Source organism: Saccostrea echinata, unplaced genomic scaffold (assembly GCF_033153115.1).
Source record: "Saccostrea echinata isolate AGI-Se365-2 ecotype Australia unplaced genomic scaffold, CSIRO_AGI_Sech_v1 ptg000027l, whole genome shotgun sequence".
Taxonomy (NCBI): domain Eukaryota; kingdom Metazoa; phylum Mollusca; class Bivalvia; order Ostreida; family Ostreidae; genus Saccostrea; species Saccostrea echinata.
In genome coordinates, this window is record NW_026889776.1 from 7,740,001 (window position 1) to 7,753,579 (window position 13,579).

At 33.3% G+C, this 13,579-nt stretch overlaps 1 protein-coding gene across 1 annotated transcript in view; it reads right to left on the reverse strand.

Moving 5' to 3' along the window:
• LOC133193156 (selenocysteine insertion sequence-binding protein 2-like) overlaps positions 1-1,768 on the reverse strand; it is a 57,142-nt gene extending 55,374 nt beyond the window's left edge. Inside the window, exon 1 of the mRNA XM_061329126.1 lies at positions 1,489-1,768. Within this exon, the coding sequence (XP_061185110.1) occupies positions 1,489-1,497 (9 nt within the window). The 5' untranslated portion in view covers positions 1,498-1,768. The remainder of the gene's footprint in view (positions 1-1,488) is intronic.
• Between the last annotated feature and the right edge of the window lie 11,811 nt (positions 1,769-13,579).

Consider the following 13,579-nt stretch of genomic DNA (forward strand, 5'->3'; position numbering starts at 1 on the left):
GTTCTCTAGGGTTCTCTGTTTAGTAGGACCGTGTATTGACCTCTATTTATCATTTAACTCTGTGTATCAGATACCCAATACCACACAAAACAACGCTACTGGGCCATCACTAGCATATAGATGTGGCAAGGATTGGTACCAGACTTGTCGAAATCCGTCGATCCTGTCGGCAAGGCCGGTAAAAATTTGTCTGGACCGACAACTTTTAAGAAAACGTCGGTCCAAATGACCGTTTGAATAAATCGAGCGTGATGCAAATTTAATAAAGGTCGGGATCAGGATGCCTAGCTGAAGGTCACAAACACAGAAAAAAATGGCCGCGTACGCGGCGCGTTGACGATAGCCAATTAAATTTGTTAAAGCAAAGTCATAAAACATGTCATTTATGTCTTTTATTAAAGACTTTCTATCCCAACGAAGGAAACTTGTAAGATTGAAGGCTGTTGAAAATAATCCAGGGCATTTTGGTGCTGTTATTCATACGACTTTCACAGCGTCAAAATAAGGTACATGTATCTGGTCTGACAAAACTTTGACTGGTCCAACAGAACATTTGACTTTGTCAGACCAAATGTCTGACAATGATTTTAAAATTTCGACAAGTCTGTGGTACTGTGGTTTTGTAACCTTATTGCTAAAGGATAAATAGAGGATGTACCCTAGGGTACAAAAGTATGACCTCAAAACACAATGCCAATTTCTTGCCATATACAGGTCTAGGAAAATCACTATATTTAGCTATATAGCTAAATCTACCTATATAGCTTTATTTACTTATATAATATAGCTTTATTTAGCTATTTCAGAGTAAATTTCTGTTTTATGAAAAGCAGACAAAAAATCGCATAATGAGGCAGTATTAGTTTTCAACTTTGAAATGGACTGAAAACAATTCACCAAAAACCCACTTTTAAAAATGTTTCTCCTTTCGTGCAATTGCAATGAAAGATCTAAAAGTTTTGGGGCTATGTATAACAGTTAATCTGTGAATAAGCAGCTACTTTAACAAAGAAAAGCAGTTTTGAAGTTGGTCAACAAGATAATTGATTGGTAATAATTCAGCACAATGCAAGGCAATCACACTCAGTCATGCCTCATCGCACTTCCAGTAATGGACAGCTATCCAAACAATAGAGATGCATTTTTTGGTTAAAAAGTGTTTAAAAGAGGCAATGTTTTTACTATCTATGCCCTAGGTTGTTTTTATCAAACCTTTTTAAAAAAAATATCAGCCATAATTTTCATGCGACTTTTTGTTTGCTTTTCATAAAACAGAAACTTATTCTAAAATAGCTAAATAAAGCTATATTATATAGGTAAATAAAGCTATATAGGTAAATTAAGCTATATAGCTAAATAGAGTGATTTTCCTGGACCTGATATATGCTGGCATCAGTTAACAGATCATGTTCTTGTTGTTGAAACGCACAATTGGAAAATTTGTGATGGACTTTCCACATCAAGAATTGATTCATAAGCAAAAATTACCTGCTCCATGATGGAGATCCTCTTTATTGTCTGCTTTACATGTCTAATTTGACAAAATCTATATTCTGACCCTTCGTCTTCTTCTCCTAGTCGCCATTACCGGAAGTTAGCTAAATAAAAGGGGGCGTGACCCTAGCAAATCCATTCTGGGTCTTACGATAATTTTTATTGGATAGTCTGAGTTGTGTTTACATCGTATCTTGTAAACAAAGCCACGTGTAAACAATAGAATCGTGATGTTCGTGTTCGTGACTGTCGTATTGCCAAATCAGCCTACTTTTATATCCAGACCAAAATATATTAAGTACATCATTTAGATAAGAGGTCATATTCTTGCTTGTTTTAGCTTTGGATATTCAATGTAGCATATTTAAAAAGACGTCGACTTTGCCAATCTCTCTCTCTCTCTCTCTCTCTCTCTCTCTCTCTCTCTCTCTCTCTCATCTAGAAATTAGATATGTTGGAGACTTCAATTTTACTTTTAAAAAAAACAACAACAGAATTTAATATTGGTGAATTTCCCCTGATACTGGGAGAAACTGTACACTAAGATATATACATATATGGATATATATAGATATATTTTATTTGCCAATCATGGTCCCACTAGGAGCATAACAAAAATACAAGTAAGCATGAGAGGACAAGTAGACACATAAACATACAGCAATACAAAAAAAAAAAAAACAAGAGGCCCAGGGGCCACATCGCTCACCTGAGCACAGTGGCTAGGAGAAAAGCAAAAATCAGTTTAGAATTGAACATCTTAAATACATAAGTGGTCCCAACCTACCCCTAAAAGGGAGAGGGGGGGTATGAATTGAACAAAATTGAATCTACACTAACTAAGGATGCTTACATATATTTTTTTTTTTTGACTGTGACTTTTTTCCCTACAAGTTTGAACTTTCATTGTGGCCCCACCTACCCCTTGGGGTTATTGATTTGAACAAACTTGAATCTACACTATCTGAGGATGCTTCCATGTAAATATGACCAACCATGGCTTTGCTGTTCTTGAGAAGAAGCTATTTTGAAGATTTGTCCTATATATTCCTATGTAAAACTTTGATCGTCCGTTGTGGCCCCACCCTAACCCTGGGGGTCATGATTTGAACAAATTTGAATCTACACCACCTGTGGATACTTTCACATAAATATAACCAATCATAGCTTTGCTGTTCTTACAGAAGAAAATTTCTAAAGATTTTTTCTATATATTCCTATGTAAAACTTTGACCGTCCATTGTGGCCCCACCCTACCCCAGGGGGTCATGATTTGAACGAATTTGAATCTACACTATCTGAGGATGCTTCCATATAAATATGACCAACCATGGCTTTGCTGTTCTTGAGAAGAAGATTTTTTGAAGATTTGTCCTATATACTCCTATGTAAAACTTCGATCGTCCATTGTGGCCCCACCCTACCCCCGGGGGTCATGATTTGAACAAACTTGAATCTACACCACCTGCAGATGCTTTCATATAAATATGACCAATCATAGCTTTGCTTTTCTTGAGAAGAAGATTTTTGAAGATTTTTCCTATATATTCCTATGTTAAACTTTGACCGTCCATTGTGACCCCACCCTACCCCCGGGGGTCATGATTTGAACAAATTTGAATTTTCAGTACCTGACAATGATTCCATATGAGTTTCATCTTTCCTAGCCCATTGGTTCTTGAGAAGAAGATTTTTCAATGATGCCATTAATTTTTTGCTATTTTGTAATTATCTCCCCTTGGAAAAGGGCGTGGCCCTTCATTTGAAGAAACTTGAATCCCCTTCACCCAAGGATACTTTGTGCCAAGTTTGATTGAAATTGGCTCAGTGGTTTTTGAGAAGAAGATGAAAATGTGAAAAGTTTACGACAACGTCGCCAACGACAACGACAACAGGCAACGGACAAATTTCGATCAGAAAAGCTCACTTGAGCCTTCGGCTCAGGTGAGCTAACAAAAAAAACAGAGGTGATAAGTAACTAGAGATATGGCATTACAACTGAGTTTCTAAACTACAAAAGATATCAAGGGACAGTGCTCTAGGATATGCATGTCTCATCAGTGCAACTGTCTGGGCAGCATTCCTCCTCATAACTAATGAAGATCAAAAAGTGTCAAAATGAATTACAGTCTAAAAAAGATGATGAATTCTGCATTTGCAACAAATATATTTTATAGTACTTACATACACTGTACTGTATCTATAAGAGTAAGATAACATGAAATATAGTTTGGTTTCATTAAATTCTACTTCTGTATAGTTCTATACTTTGCGGACACAGGCACTTGTTTCGGTAATAAATTTTTAACCCATAGTATAATATGGGTTAAAAATTTATTACCGAAACAAGTGCCTGTGTTTGCGGAGGAAAATAATTGTTCGCCTAAATTACAGTAAATTAATTAATACGCAACGTAGTGCAAGAAAAGATAATTTATATGTAATGTTCAGAAGCTCAGTGTAGTTTTTACGATGAAATTCGTTCAGACGAAACATGAATGCATGTAGGTCCTCGCTAAGATTCGTCCAAATGTTGTGAAGTCAATTTTTACATGAGTTGGGGGGGGGGGTGAATTTCTACTGGGATTTCTTGTTATCCTTTGACACTTTGTTGATTCCCTTTGGGATTTATTGTTGTTCATAGAGTTTGATATTGCAGTTAAAAGATTATTTATATGTAAGTTCCAGTTCATTAGCGTTTCTTTTGTTTTTAAGCTGGGATTCTAACTCAAATATCTGTGTATTAATCGTATTAATTCTCGTATTCCAATATTCCTAAAATATCAGCAGTATAAATGTAGCCATTTTTAGGACACTCAGAAAATCCCATATCAAACTCGAAAGAACAAAAAATCATACCGCAAATCTGAATAAATGCAAACAACTTGAAAACTTGAAGAGCCAAAATCACTCCACAAATTCCAGTCAGTCTCATCCGCAATCTCATCCGCATATGAATATTGGAATAGGACTATACATGTACTTCGCGGTTTATAAAGCGTAAACTGTCCCAAATTATGTTATATCGTAAAACATAGGTTAAAATAAGCTTCATTCCTTATAATTTAATTTCAGTGTAGACAATAAGACAATTTTTCCAGGCCCGTAGGAAGCAAATTCAATGGGGGGGGGGGGGGCAGCCATACATTTTCAGGGTGTCAGGTCATTTCTCTCTAAAACCCTTTCTCTCCTAGGTTATTTCTCTCGATACCATTTCACGGCAGGTCATTTCACTCTTCTACCTGGGTCATTTCACTCCCTGTCCGTGTGTTCTTGGATTCAAAATTCATAACACTGATGAAAACTGAACATTTGCCAGATTTTTGCCATTTAGAGGGCTTTCTCGTCCATATTTTGGATGGAAAATTTTAATCAAGAGTAAATAAATTTTATCAAAATAATCAATTAACCGGCTCCGTATGTAATAAAATTGCGTGTTTGTAGATTAGCGCTTAGATTTACAAGACATTTTCATAAATAAATTAAAATCGGCACTATCAATTAAAATTATATATATTTGAGAAATTTAATTAAATCGGTTTATTTCGACAAGCTTTAAAAAAAGATCTACCGCAAATGTAAATAATTTAATTATTGTTGTAAGAAAAGGGTTTAATGTAATAACAAAATGGAAATACAAATACTTATTTTTTGTTTAAGTTATCACTTTGTAAAACTTTTTTAGACTAGGAAATGAAGACACATAAAAAGAAAAAAAACTGAAACGCAATAGTTTGCTAATAAAAAAAAAAAGAAATACATATATAATATTCACATATTAAAAGTGTATATAACATTCACGTAGTAGCCTCTAGAATTACATGTATAGACTTGATTATAATATATTAACTGAAATAAATTGTAGAAGCAATTATTATTAAATGGTTTATCAGTTTTAAAAATTGATTTACTCAGTTTGTCCAAACTCATCTCTAAGAAAACACTTTGTAATTGTTTCATCCTAATACTCAACCCAAAATAAATAAATACTTAAAACCATGGCTATTTAATTGTCAAATGTTACGAAAATATCTTTATTAGCATATCGCTAAAAGAATTGATGATCTATGGAAATATATTTAGTTTAGATACGTCGCGTTACAATACTGAAGATATGTCCACAACATGAACGCCTTTTAAACTGTTAAAGTAGGTGAGACAGAGTTGAAAAAAAAACTACAAGAACTATTTTATGCTATATATTTGAATAAAAAATCATTGATTATGAACCAAACGCTTCGTATATTAATGTACTCCATGTATCACAGGCCATTAGATCGCTTTAGAAAATTAAGGTGTTAAAAAAATATCTTTTTTATACACCCCAATTTCTTAAAGTCGGATTTAAGCGATCCAAAGGCCTGTGCCATGTACATATCTTTGTGAAAAGTCCTTTATTTTTCAAATTTGCACCAATTCTGATAAAAATTGAAGCAACATTAAAAAAAAAGACAATCACAAGCAAAGACCTATTTAATTATTTATGCAGTTACCGCAGAAAAATGATTCACTTTTTAAGTTCAGTCAATTTTCAAACGATATTAGAACAAAGCAATCCAGTGTATTTGTGAAATAAATAAATATTTTTACTTTATTTAACTCCAGTAGGGATCAGTTTGATTTTGATCGAGAAATGTTTAAAGTTCAAAACTTAGCAAGTTTCCCTTAAATTTTGCTATTTTATGTCTTTTTCTACTTAAAATATAACTGCTTAATGTTCCTTTCCAAAATGGATAATCAATTACAATGGATTCTCGGTCTTGATAATGAATTAAAGCAATTGAAAATTCACACATAAACATATGCTCACAGCATGCATACATGTACAATTTATTGCCTTCGTATAATGTGTCATAAATCTGATAGACAACAACTTAAAAATTAGCATTTTTACATTACATATTCTTGATAAAAGCAATAAAAAGTAGATAAAGCAAAGAGAACAAAGATTATATATCGAGTACTGTTCTATTTTTTTTATAATCGATATTGTTAAGTCTACAAAAATAAATAAATAAATAAAACATAAATAGACTTTGAATTCTATAAAATCTATACTTATAAACTAATAAATTTTGCAGATAAACTCCGAAACGCCTGCAACAGATTTCATTACTAATTTATTTTCTTGAAACTAACAACAAACAATCGTTCAAATATTTGTTAAAACGTCATTAATGAATTATTCGATCAAAAATTCGTTTTAACTAATATAGAGTAAAAGTTTTGATGACTGATTACAAATTAAAATGTGCAAATCCTTTTCATGAATATCTGATCGGAGTCTTTATAGTCTTGATAGTAGTACTAGTGCATATTCGCCATTAAGAGCATAATTGCAACGAATACGAAGTACATGTTAAATACATGTATAGTAATAAACTTGTTAAAAAGAAAAGTCAATTGATGAATAAATTATTGTTGACATAAAGAAGAAAAAGTGTTATATTCTAGGTTTTCACATTATTACTTAAGCTATTAAAAAGTATGCTTTAACCAATACATTTCAGTGGTTTTTCTACATACAATCTTTTGAAATACTAAATACTGTGGGGTGTGTGTGTGTGTGTGAAAAAAACTTTTTTGCCCCCCCCCCCCAAATATGTGCATATCCAATTCTTTAACCTCTTATGGAAATGTAATCATTCCTTATGGAAATGAAAACAGAGTTCCCAAAGTATGACTAATGATATAGTAGAACAGGTATCAGAATAAAGTTGCACGTAAAAAGAAAACGTCAATGAAATTGGTAGTTTTTAAGTTAGTTCCTAAACTAACTGCGGGATTTTTTAGTATTACTGCGTTCACATTTTATTTGATCAATCATTAAACAAGAATAAATAAATAAATAAGAATTAATTAACCCACAAATGTTTACAGATTTTAATATATATACTTATTCAAATAATAATTGTATTAGTATAACTTGGGCTAGTATGAGAATACAAATACATGTAGTTTAATAATACAATAGAATTTAAAATTGGAAATAAATAAATTACTTTTAAAAATCATTTCCATAGATAAACCGATAACTTTTATGTTGGGAGTGAAATGACCTAGGTTGGGGAGTGAAATGACCCGGGTAAGAGAGGGAAATGACGTAACGTCAAGCGGAGCAATACGTTTTTGACGTAACTCATTGTGACGTAGGCACCTTATGTTATACGATATAAACTAATTTTATCCAATCAAATGAAGTGTTAAAGCTAAAATTAAATTATTAGGAAATAATTTAATTTTGTTTGTATTCTAGCCTCTGATTGGTTAATATCCAAAAAGGAACACAAATTATTTCTGTATAACCTGGTTTGGTATGGGGACACACCCCCCTGACAACCAGCTGAATCATCTGTATGCATACAATCCTCTCATTTCCAGTCCTCGGGATTCATGGAAAATTCCAGATTTAATAAATATACCTTAAACTTCAAACAATAATTCGATCTTACCACATGTAAACAAGCTGCTAGGCCTATGTATCAGTTTTTACCTCCCCTCGCTTCCCATCACTTCCGTTACTTCCGTTACTACGGTTGTATTATTGAGCGGCAAATTTGAAGCAATAAAAAGCAACGAAATTTTACACCCATATTTATTTAATGATTTTAAAATTAAATTATAAGGAATGACTCTAATGTCCTCTTGTATTCTTTTTAAAGCAATTTATATGTACAAACCTCCCGTATTTTTTTTTTAAATTGTGACGTCACACGTCTACTGAAACAGCCCGAACTGCCACAAGGATGACAAAACAGAAGAATAACAATCCACAGAATTTATGGACTATTTTATTTAAGAAATAAGGCATCATTTTAAAACATCTATCGGGATATAAATACGGGTTGGTCAAATTCCATAAAGCCCGAAGGGCGCTTTTTGGTAAAGAAGATGGGTGAACTTGACGAGCGAAAAGCCTATAGTGTGACAAACATGAAGGTGAAAAATTAAATTTTAATTATATCAAAAATTTCCTTGATACACTGTATTTCATCTAACATTAAAATATACTTTATGTAAAATCTCTACAAATTGCAAAAGTCTCACAAAATTTGAAATCATTTGCTTATGAAATATTATAAACACACTAAAGAGGGCAAAAAGAGTCATTTTCTCACATTATAACACTATTTTTCGTTATGGGTCTTCGCTCCATTTTTTTTTTTGAAAGTTAATCCTCAAAGTTTGCATAAAAATATACATTATACATGTTTTGGTTTCCAAAAACATGGGGCAAAGACCCACTATACATTAAAAATATACTTTTATGACATAGCATTCGCATCTTTTCGAGAAATACTTGAAGTCCATTAAGTCAAGGGTCATATCACAAACATGATTTAAATGCCATTATTCATCAGGACGTGTGTAGTCTAGTGGTTAGCGTGCTCGTCTCGAAAGAAAATGGTACTCAGGATTTTTATTGCTAGAGTTTGAACCCCACGAATACCACATTATTTTTTTAATAAAAGAATAATTTTTTCCTCAGAAAAGTTTTGTTTATTATAATTTCATAAATTTCAATAATGAAAACTTTACTCTAAATACTAAATTGATTAATTCACAAATTGAAATGATTTTTATATATCTGAAGCTATAGGCTTTCTGCACGCAGGCCCGTAGAAAGCAATTTCACTTTGAGGGGGCACAACTATACATTTTCATTTGGGGAGGGGGCACTATCAACTACAATACCTTGACAAGCAAAAAAAAAAGGTCATCTGACGCTATTATTGAGGGGGCACAAGCATATAGTAGCTATATTTTCTATAGTTTCTATATATCGGCAAAATTATTGGGGGGGGGGCACGCCCCCCCCCCCGTTCCTACGGCCATGGCACGATATATTTACCCATCTCCTTTGACCTTTGAGATGTTTAAAAATGATACTCAGTACCTTATAACTTATATTTACATTTGTGACTTATTTATATTTAATATTTGCCTGATTATAATTTTTAAGGTGTGAAGTGTTTTATTTTTCAAACTCAACGGCACGTGTTTAATCCATTGATTGCACGTCGACCCTTTATGACGTCACTGAGAAATTACGTCGAACGTTTATGACGCGAGGAAACCGTTTTTATACGGATAAAGATACACACTGCTTTCAATGGTGTTATATAAAGGAAAGCATTAATGGCGATATCTTCTGAGAATAAATCACTGATCTAGAAGGAAAAATACTTTTACATGTATCAAGTTGTTATGGGTGTCATTCAAATGTTCAAAATCATCAACCACGTCACACCAATTGCAATCGGAAGGCACAAAGACAGTCAAGGAAAGATAAAAATTAAAGCGACGTTGATGTCTTAAACAAAAAACAAAAAGACACACACTCACAAAACAAAACAAAAAATGGGATTCGTGCAAAACCTTGATGACCGTGAAATATGTAAGAAAGCGGTTTTTTATTTATTTTTTTTTAAATGATTATTGAAATAAATTAGCCATGCTTGGACGTCGAGTTTCAACTCTGATACATGTATCTCGACACCCCGGATATCTCGACATTTTCTAAACTTCCGTTGACTTGTACATGACCTTGAGGAAAAAGGACACACGCACATCCTTACACACAACCTTTGTGCCTTTAGTGTGGGAAAAAAACTTTCTAATCCAACCGTGTGGTAAAAGGCAAAAATACAAGTCATATGTTCTGTAATTTCAAGATTCCGAGAAAAGGTTATTTTTAAAATAATAACTAGGAATATGACTAAGTCGCCTATGAAGAGAGTCGAGTAGAGCGATGGAGTTTCAAACATCAGATGGATATTGCTGAACTGCATCGCCATATACAAAAAAAATATTAAGTAAACGTGTTTGGGCGTATTATTTAATTATATATGTACATTTTATTGGATCGAAGTATGAAAAGCTAAGATGTCAGGTTAGCTGATGTCACGGAGGAAGATAAATAGATGACCTTAATTGCGTAAAAATAAATTCAAGTCTCCCAAGATATTTCAGTTTCAATTTCAGATTTAATGCAACTGTATTTCAATTTGCTCAGAAAAGCCCAGCTCCGTTAAATGTGCATATATAGAATCAAAAGAGCCAAGAGCAGTACAACTATCTCTTTGATCATTTTTTTTTATTTAGAACTTTTCGTTAATCTGAGTTGGAATCCAGATAATTGCTGTAAACATATTGGTAATTAATCTCTCGCGAGATTTTATCAGTTCCAGGAATCCAGAAAGGTCATTTCAGATCAAGCGCAATGATACAAGGAATTTTATTTTTCCTAGGATTGAAATGCCGAGCTTTAATAAGTTAAACATGACACGTGACTGACGGCTATATTTCTATGTCCAGCAGATGATAGATCGCGAATTGTCAAATCATTCCGACATCATTAAATGGCAAGATTGGTAATATGCTGCTTACGTAATTTCCACCTATTAGAGTCAAAACATTTGATGACAGACAATGCGTCTGAGAAAACATGGGATTGCAATTATAGTTCAAAATTCATTTTCAATCCACCTCAGTTTCTCTTGTACGCACTGTGTCAGTGATAGATCCAGATTTGCTTGGTAAATAAGCACAGTAATGTTATCTTAGGCATTCATAAAAGATTTTTATTTATATGATATAGCTGGATTTTCGGTCTATTATATAGCTCTCCACTGTATTAAACAAAACATATTCTGTATAAAACTGAAGTGTAACAAGCATTCTGAGAGTATTGCATTAGCAATATTAGTCCCCTACCGGCAACTGTAATCTGGTTCCCGTTAAGAATTGAAAATGCCATAATTCCGTCAAAAATCAATGAAGCGGGACGAAATGCAAACTTGATCTATAACTAATCAAGGTAAAGTCACATACCAAAAATCAGCTCAATATCTGAAAGCATTTAGAAGAAATTGTGGAAAACCCTTAAAATTGAAAAGGCCGTAATTCCTTCAAAAATCATTGAAGCGGAACGAAATGCAAACTTGATCTGTAACTCACCAAGATATACTCACATACCAAAAATCAGCTCAATATCTGCAAGCGTTTAGGAAAAAAGTGCGGAAAATCAAGTGGGACAGATTGACAGACAGACAGACGGACAGACAGACAGACTCAGAGGAAACCTATAGTCCCCTCCGGTTTCACCGGTAGGGGACTAATTATGCAGTTTTCCACAAATGTGTCTTGAGTAACAGGACTCTTTCCGTTTACGAATAAGACGTAAAAAAAATCTCCCCCCGGACAAGTGTCTGTGCGTATTTTTTCATATCATTTCAACTTCGGCAATCCAAAACTCCCTATTGCTTTTGACTTTCGACTCAAAAAAAATAAATAAATATGAGTTTCATTGCCATGTACAATCTTATTTATTTTCTATGATTTAAAATTTTCGAACATATCGAGTTACGGTGGGGTTAGAACTACACCGGCGCCATTTTGGTTTTTACGAGAAAATATGGGACATCTTTAGCTTAAATTCTCTTCAGCTTTAATCGTTCCCGCAAAATTGGTTAAAACACCTGACGAATTAATGCCAGCAAATTATGCAACACCGTCCACTATTCTCCTGTGATCGTAAACTTTGTTTTTTTTTCTCACAGCATCGTCTTTTTTACCCAATATTTTGCGCGAGATTTGTTAATAACATGGTAGTTTTGACACACACTTAAACCACCTCAGAACTAAAGGAGCTCCTGAATATTCCATATGATAGACTGTAGTCTATGTAAACATTCTTCTAACTGGTAGTTGTGTCCGTTAGCGTGCATCCGAGTAATGAACAAAAGTTGACTTTAAAAAATTTTACTTCACTGAAATTGTGTCTCTTGTTACGTCATTTTTATGGTCAGTATGCTAGACATTCGAGATTCTGACGTCATTTTTGAAGTTATTACGTAATAAAATATACAAAATGACGTCACAATATGTGTATATTTTTGTGATCTGTCCAAAGATACCAAACTCAGTAATTACCGTTAAACGGTTAATATTTTATCAAATAGTTCTCAGAACTTTTCAAATGTCCCTCGTATAATGTCAATTTCGGAATAGTTTGACATTTACAATGTATATAAATCAACTAGAGTTTTCTGTTCAATGTTTTTGTTTTATGATTAATTGATTATTATTGTTAAACGCCGATAATAATCAATCAATGAATCATGAAAAAAAAATATTGGACAGAAAACTCTGATTTATATAAATGTCAAACTATTCCGAAATTGATTTAAGAAATAATAAGAGGACGCCCATTTGATCCCGGAGGGGGGGGGGGGTAGACCCTAGAAGCAGAAAGTTTTTGAGTTTGGAAGCCCCCTACTGACTGAAATAAGATAAAATCTCTTGATTTTATATAAATATGTACAATGTATTCCGTATTGTGAAGGCATGGACATAAATAAATTTACCCCCCTCCCCCCCCCCCCCCCAAATCAAATAGCCGTCCCATGAAAGAATACATCCATAACGTTTGATATTGGATGGAAAATTCTTATCTACATTATTTTCAAACTATTCGGGTATTGAAACTATTTGTCTTTTGAATCATATATTGATACTTTGTCTATGAAATCAGCTTAAGTGGATTAAAAACCAACCTCAAACTTGAATTTCAATTCAATGTTTTCTCAGACGTCCGTGTCGAATTGTACCCGCCCATATCATTATCGATCATCAGGAATCTATTTTACAGAAACCAATTTGCATATGTTTTCTTTTTGAGATTTCAGTTTCGGTCCTTTTAAGAAATGATGTACGATTGTTGTGTCCAAGTGATAAACGTCGAGAGAGAAAAAGAAGACCACTTTTGATACAGTTCGATTTACTTGGAATAAAACAACTGACTAATAGTTTCAATTTTCATGAATGGAATAACCTTTCACAAAACAATCTTTTAACATTATTATGTTTCTCTTTATTACGTTTCTATTCCATATCTAAGACAGACGAAGAAATTGAATTTTATGAACAACGGAAACTATTTAAAATATTTTATCTACGTATTTAAAGGTGCTTGGACACAGATTTGAAGTTAATATTTTCTCAAAGGAGATGGGCGAACATAGCGTGCAGAAAGCCTATAGCTTCAGGTATATAAAAATCATGTTCAGTTTGTGAATTTAGT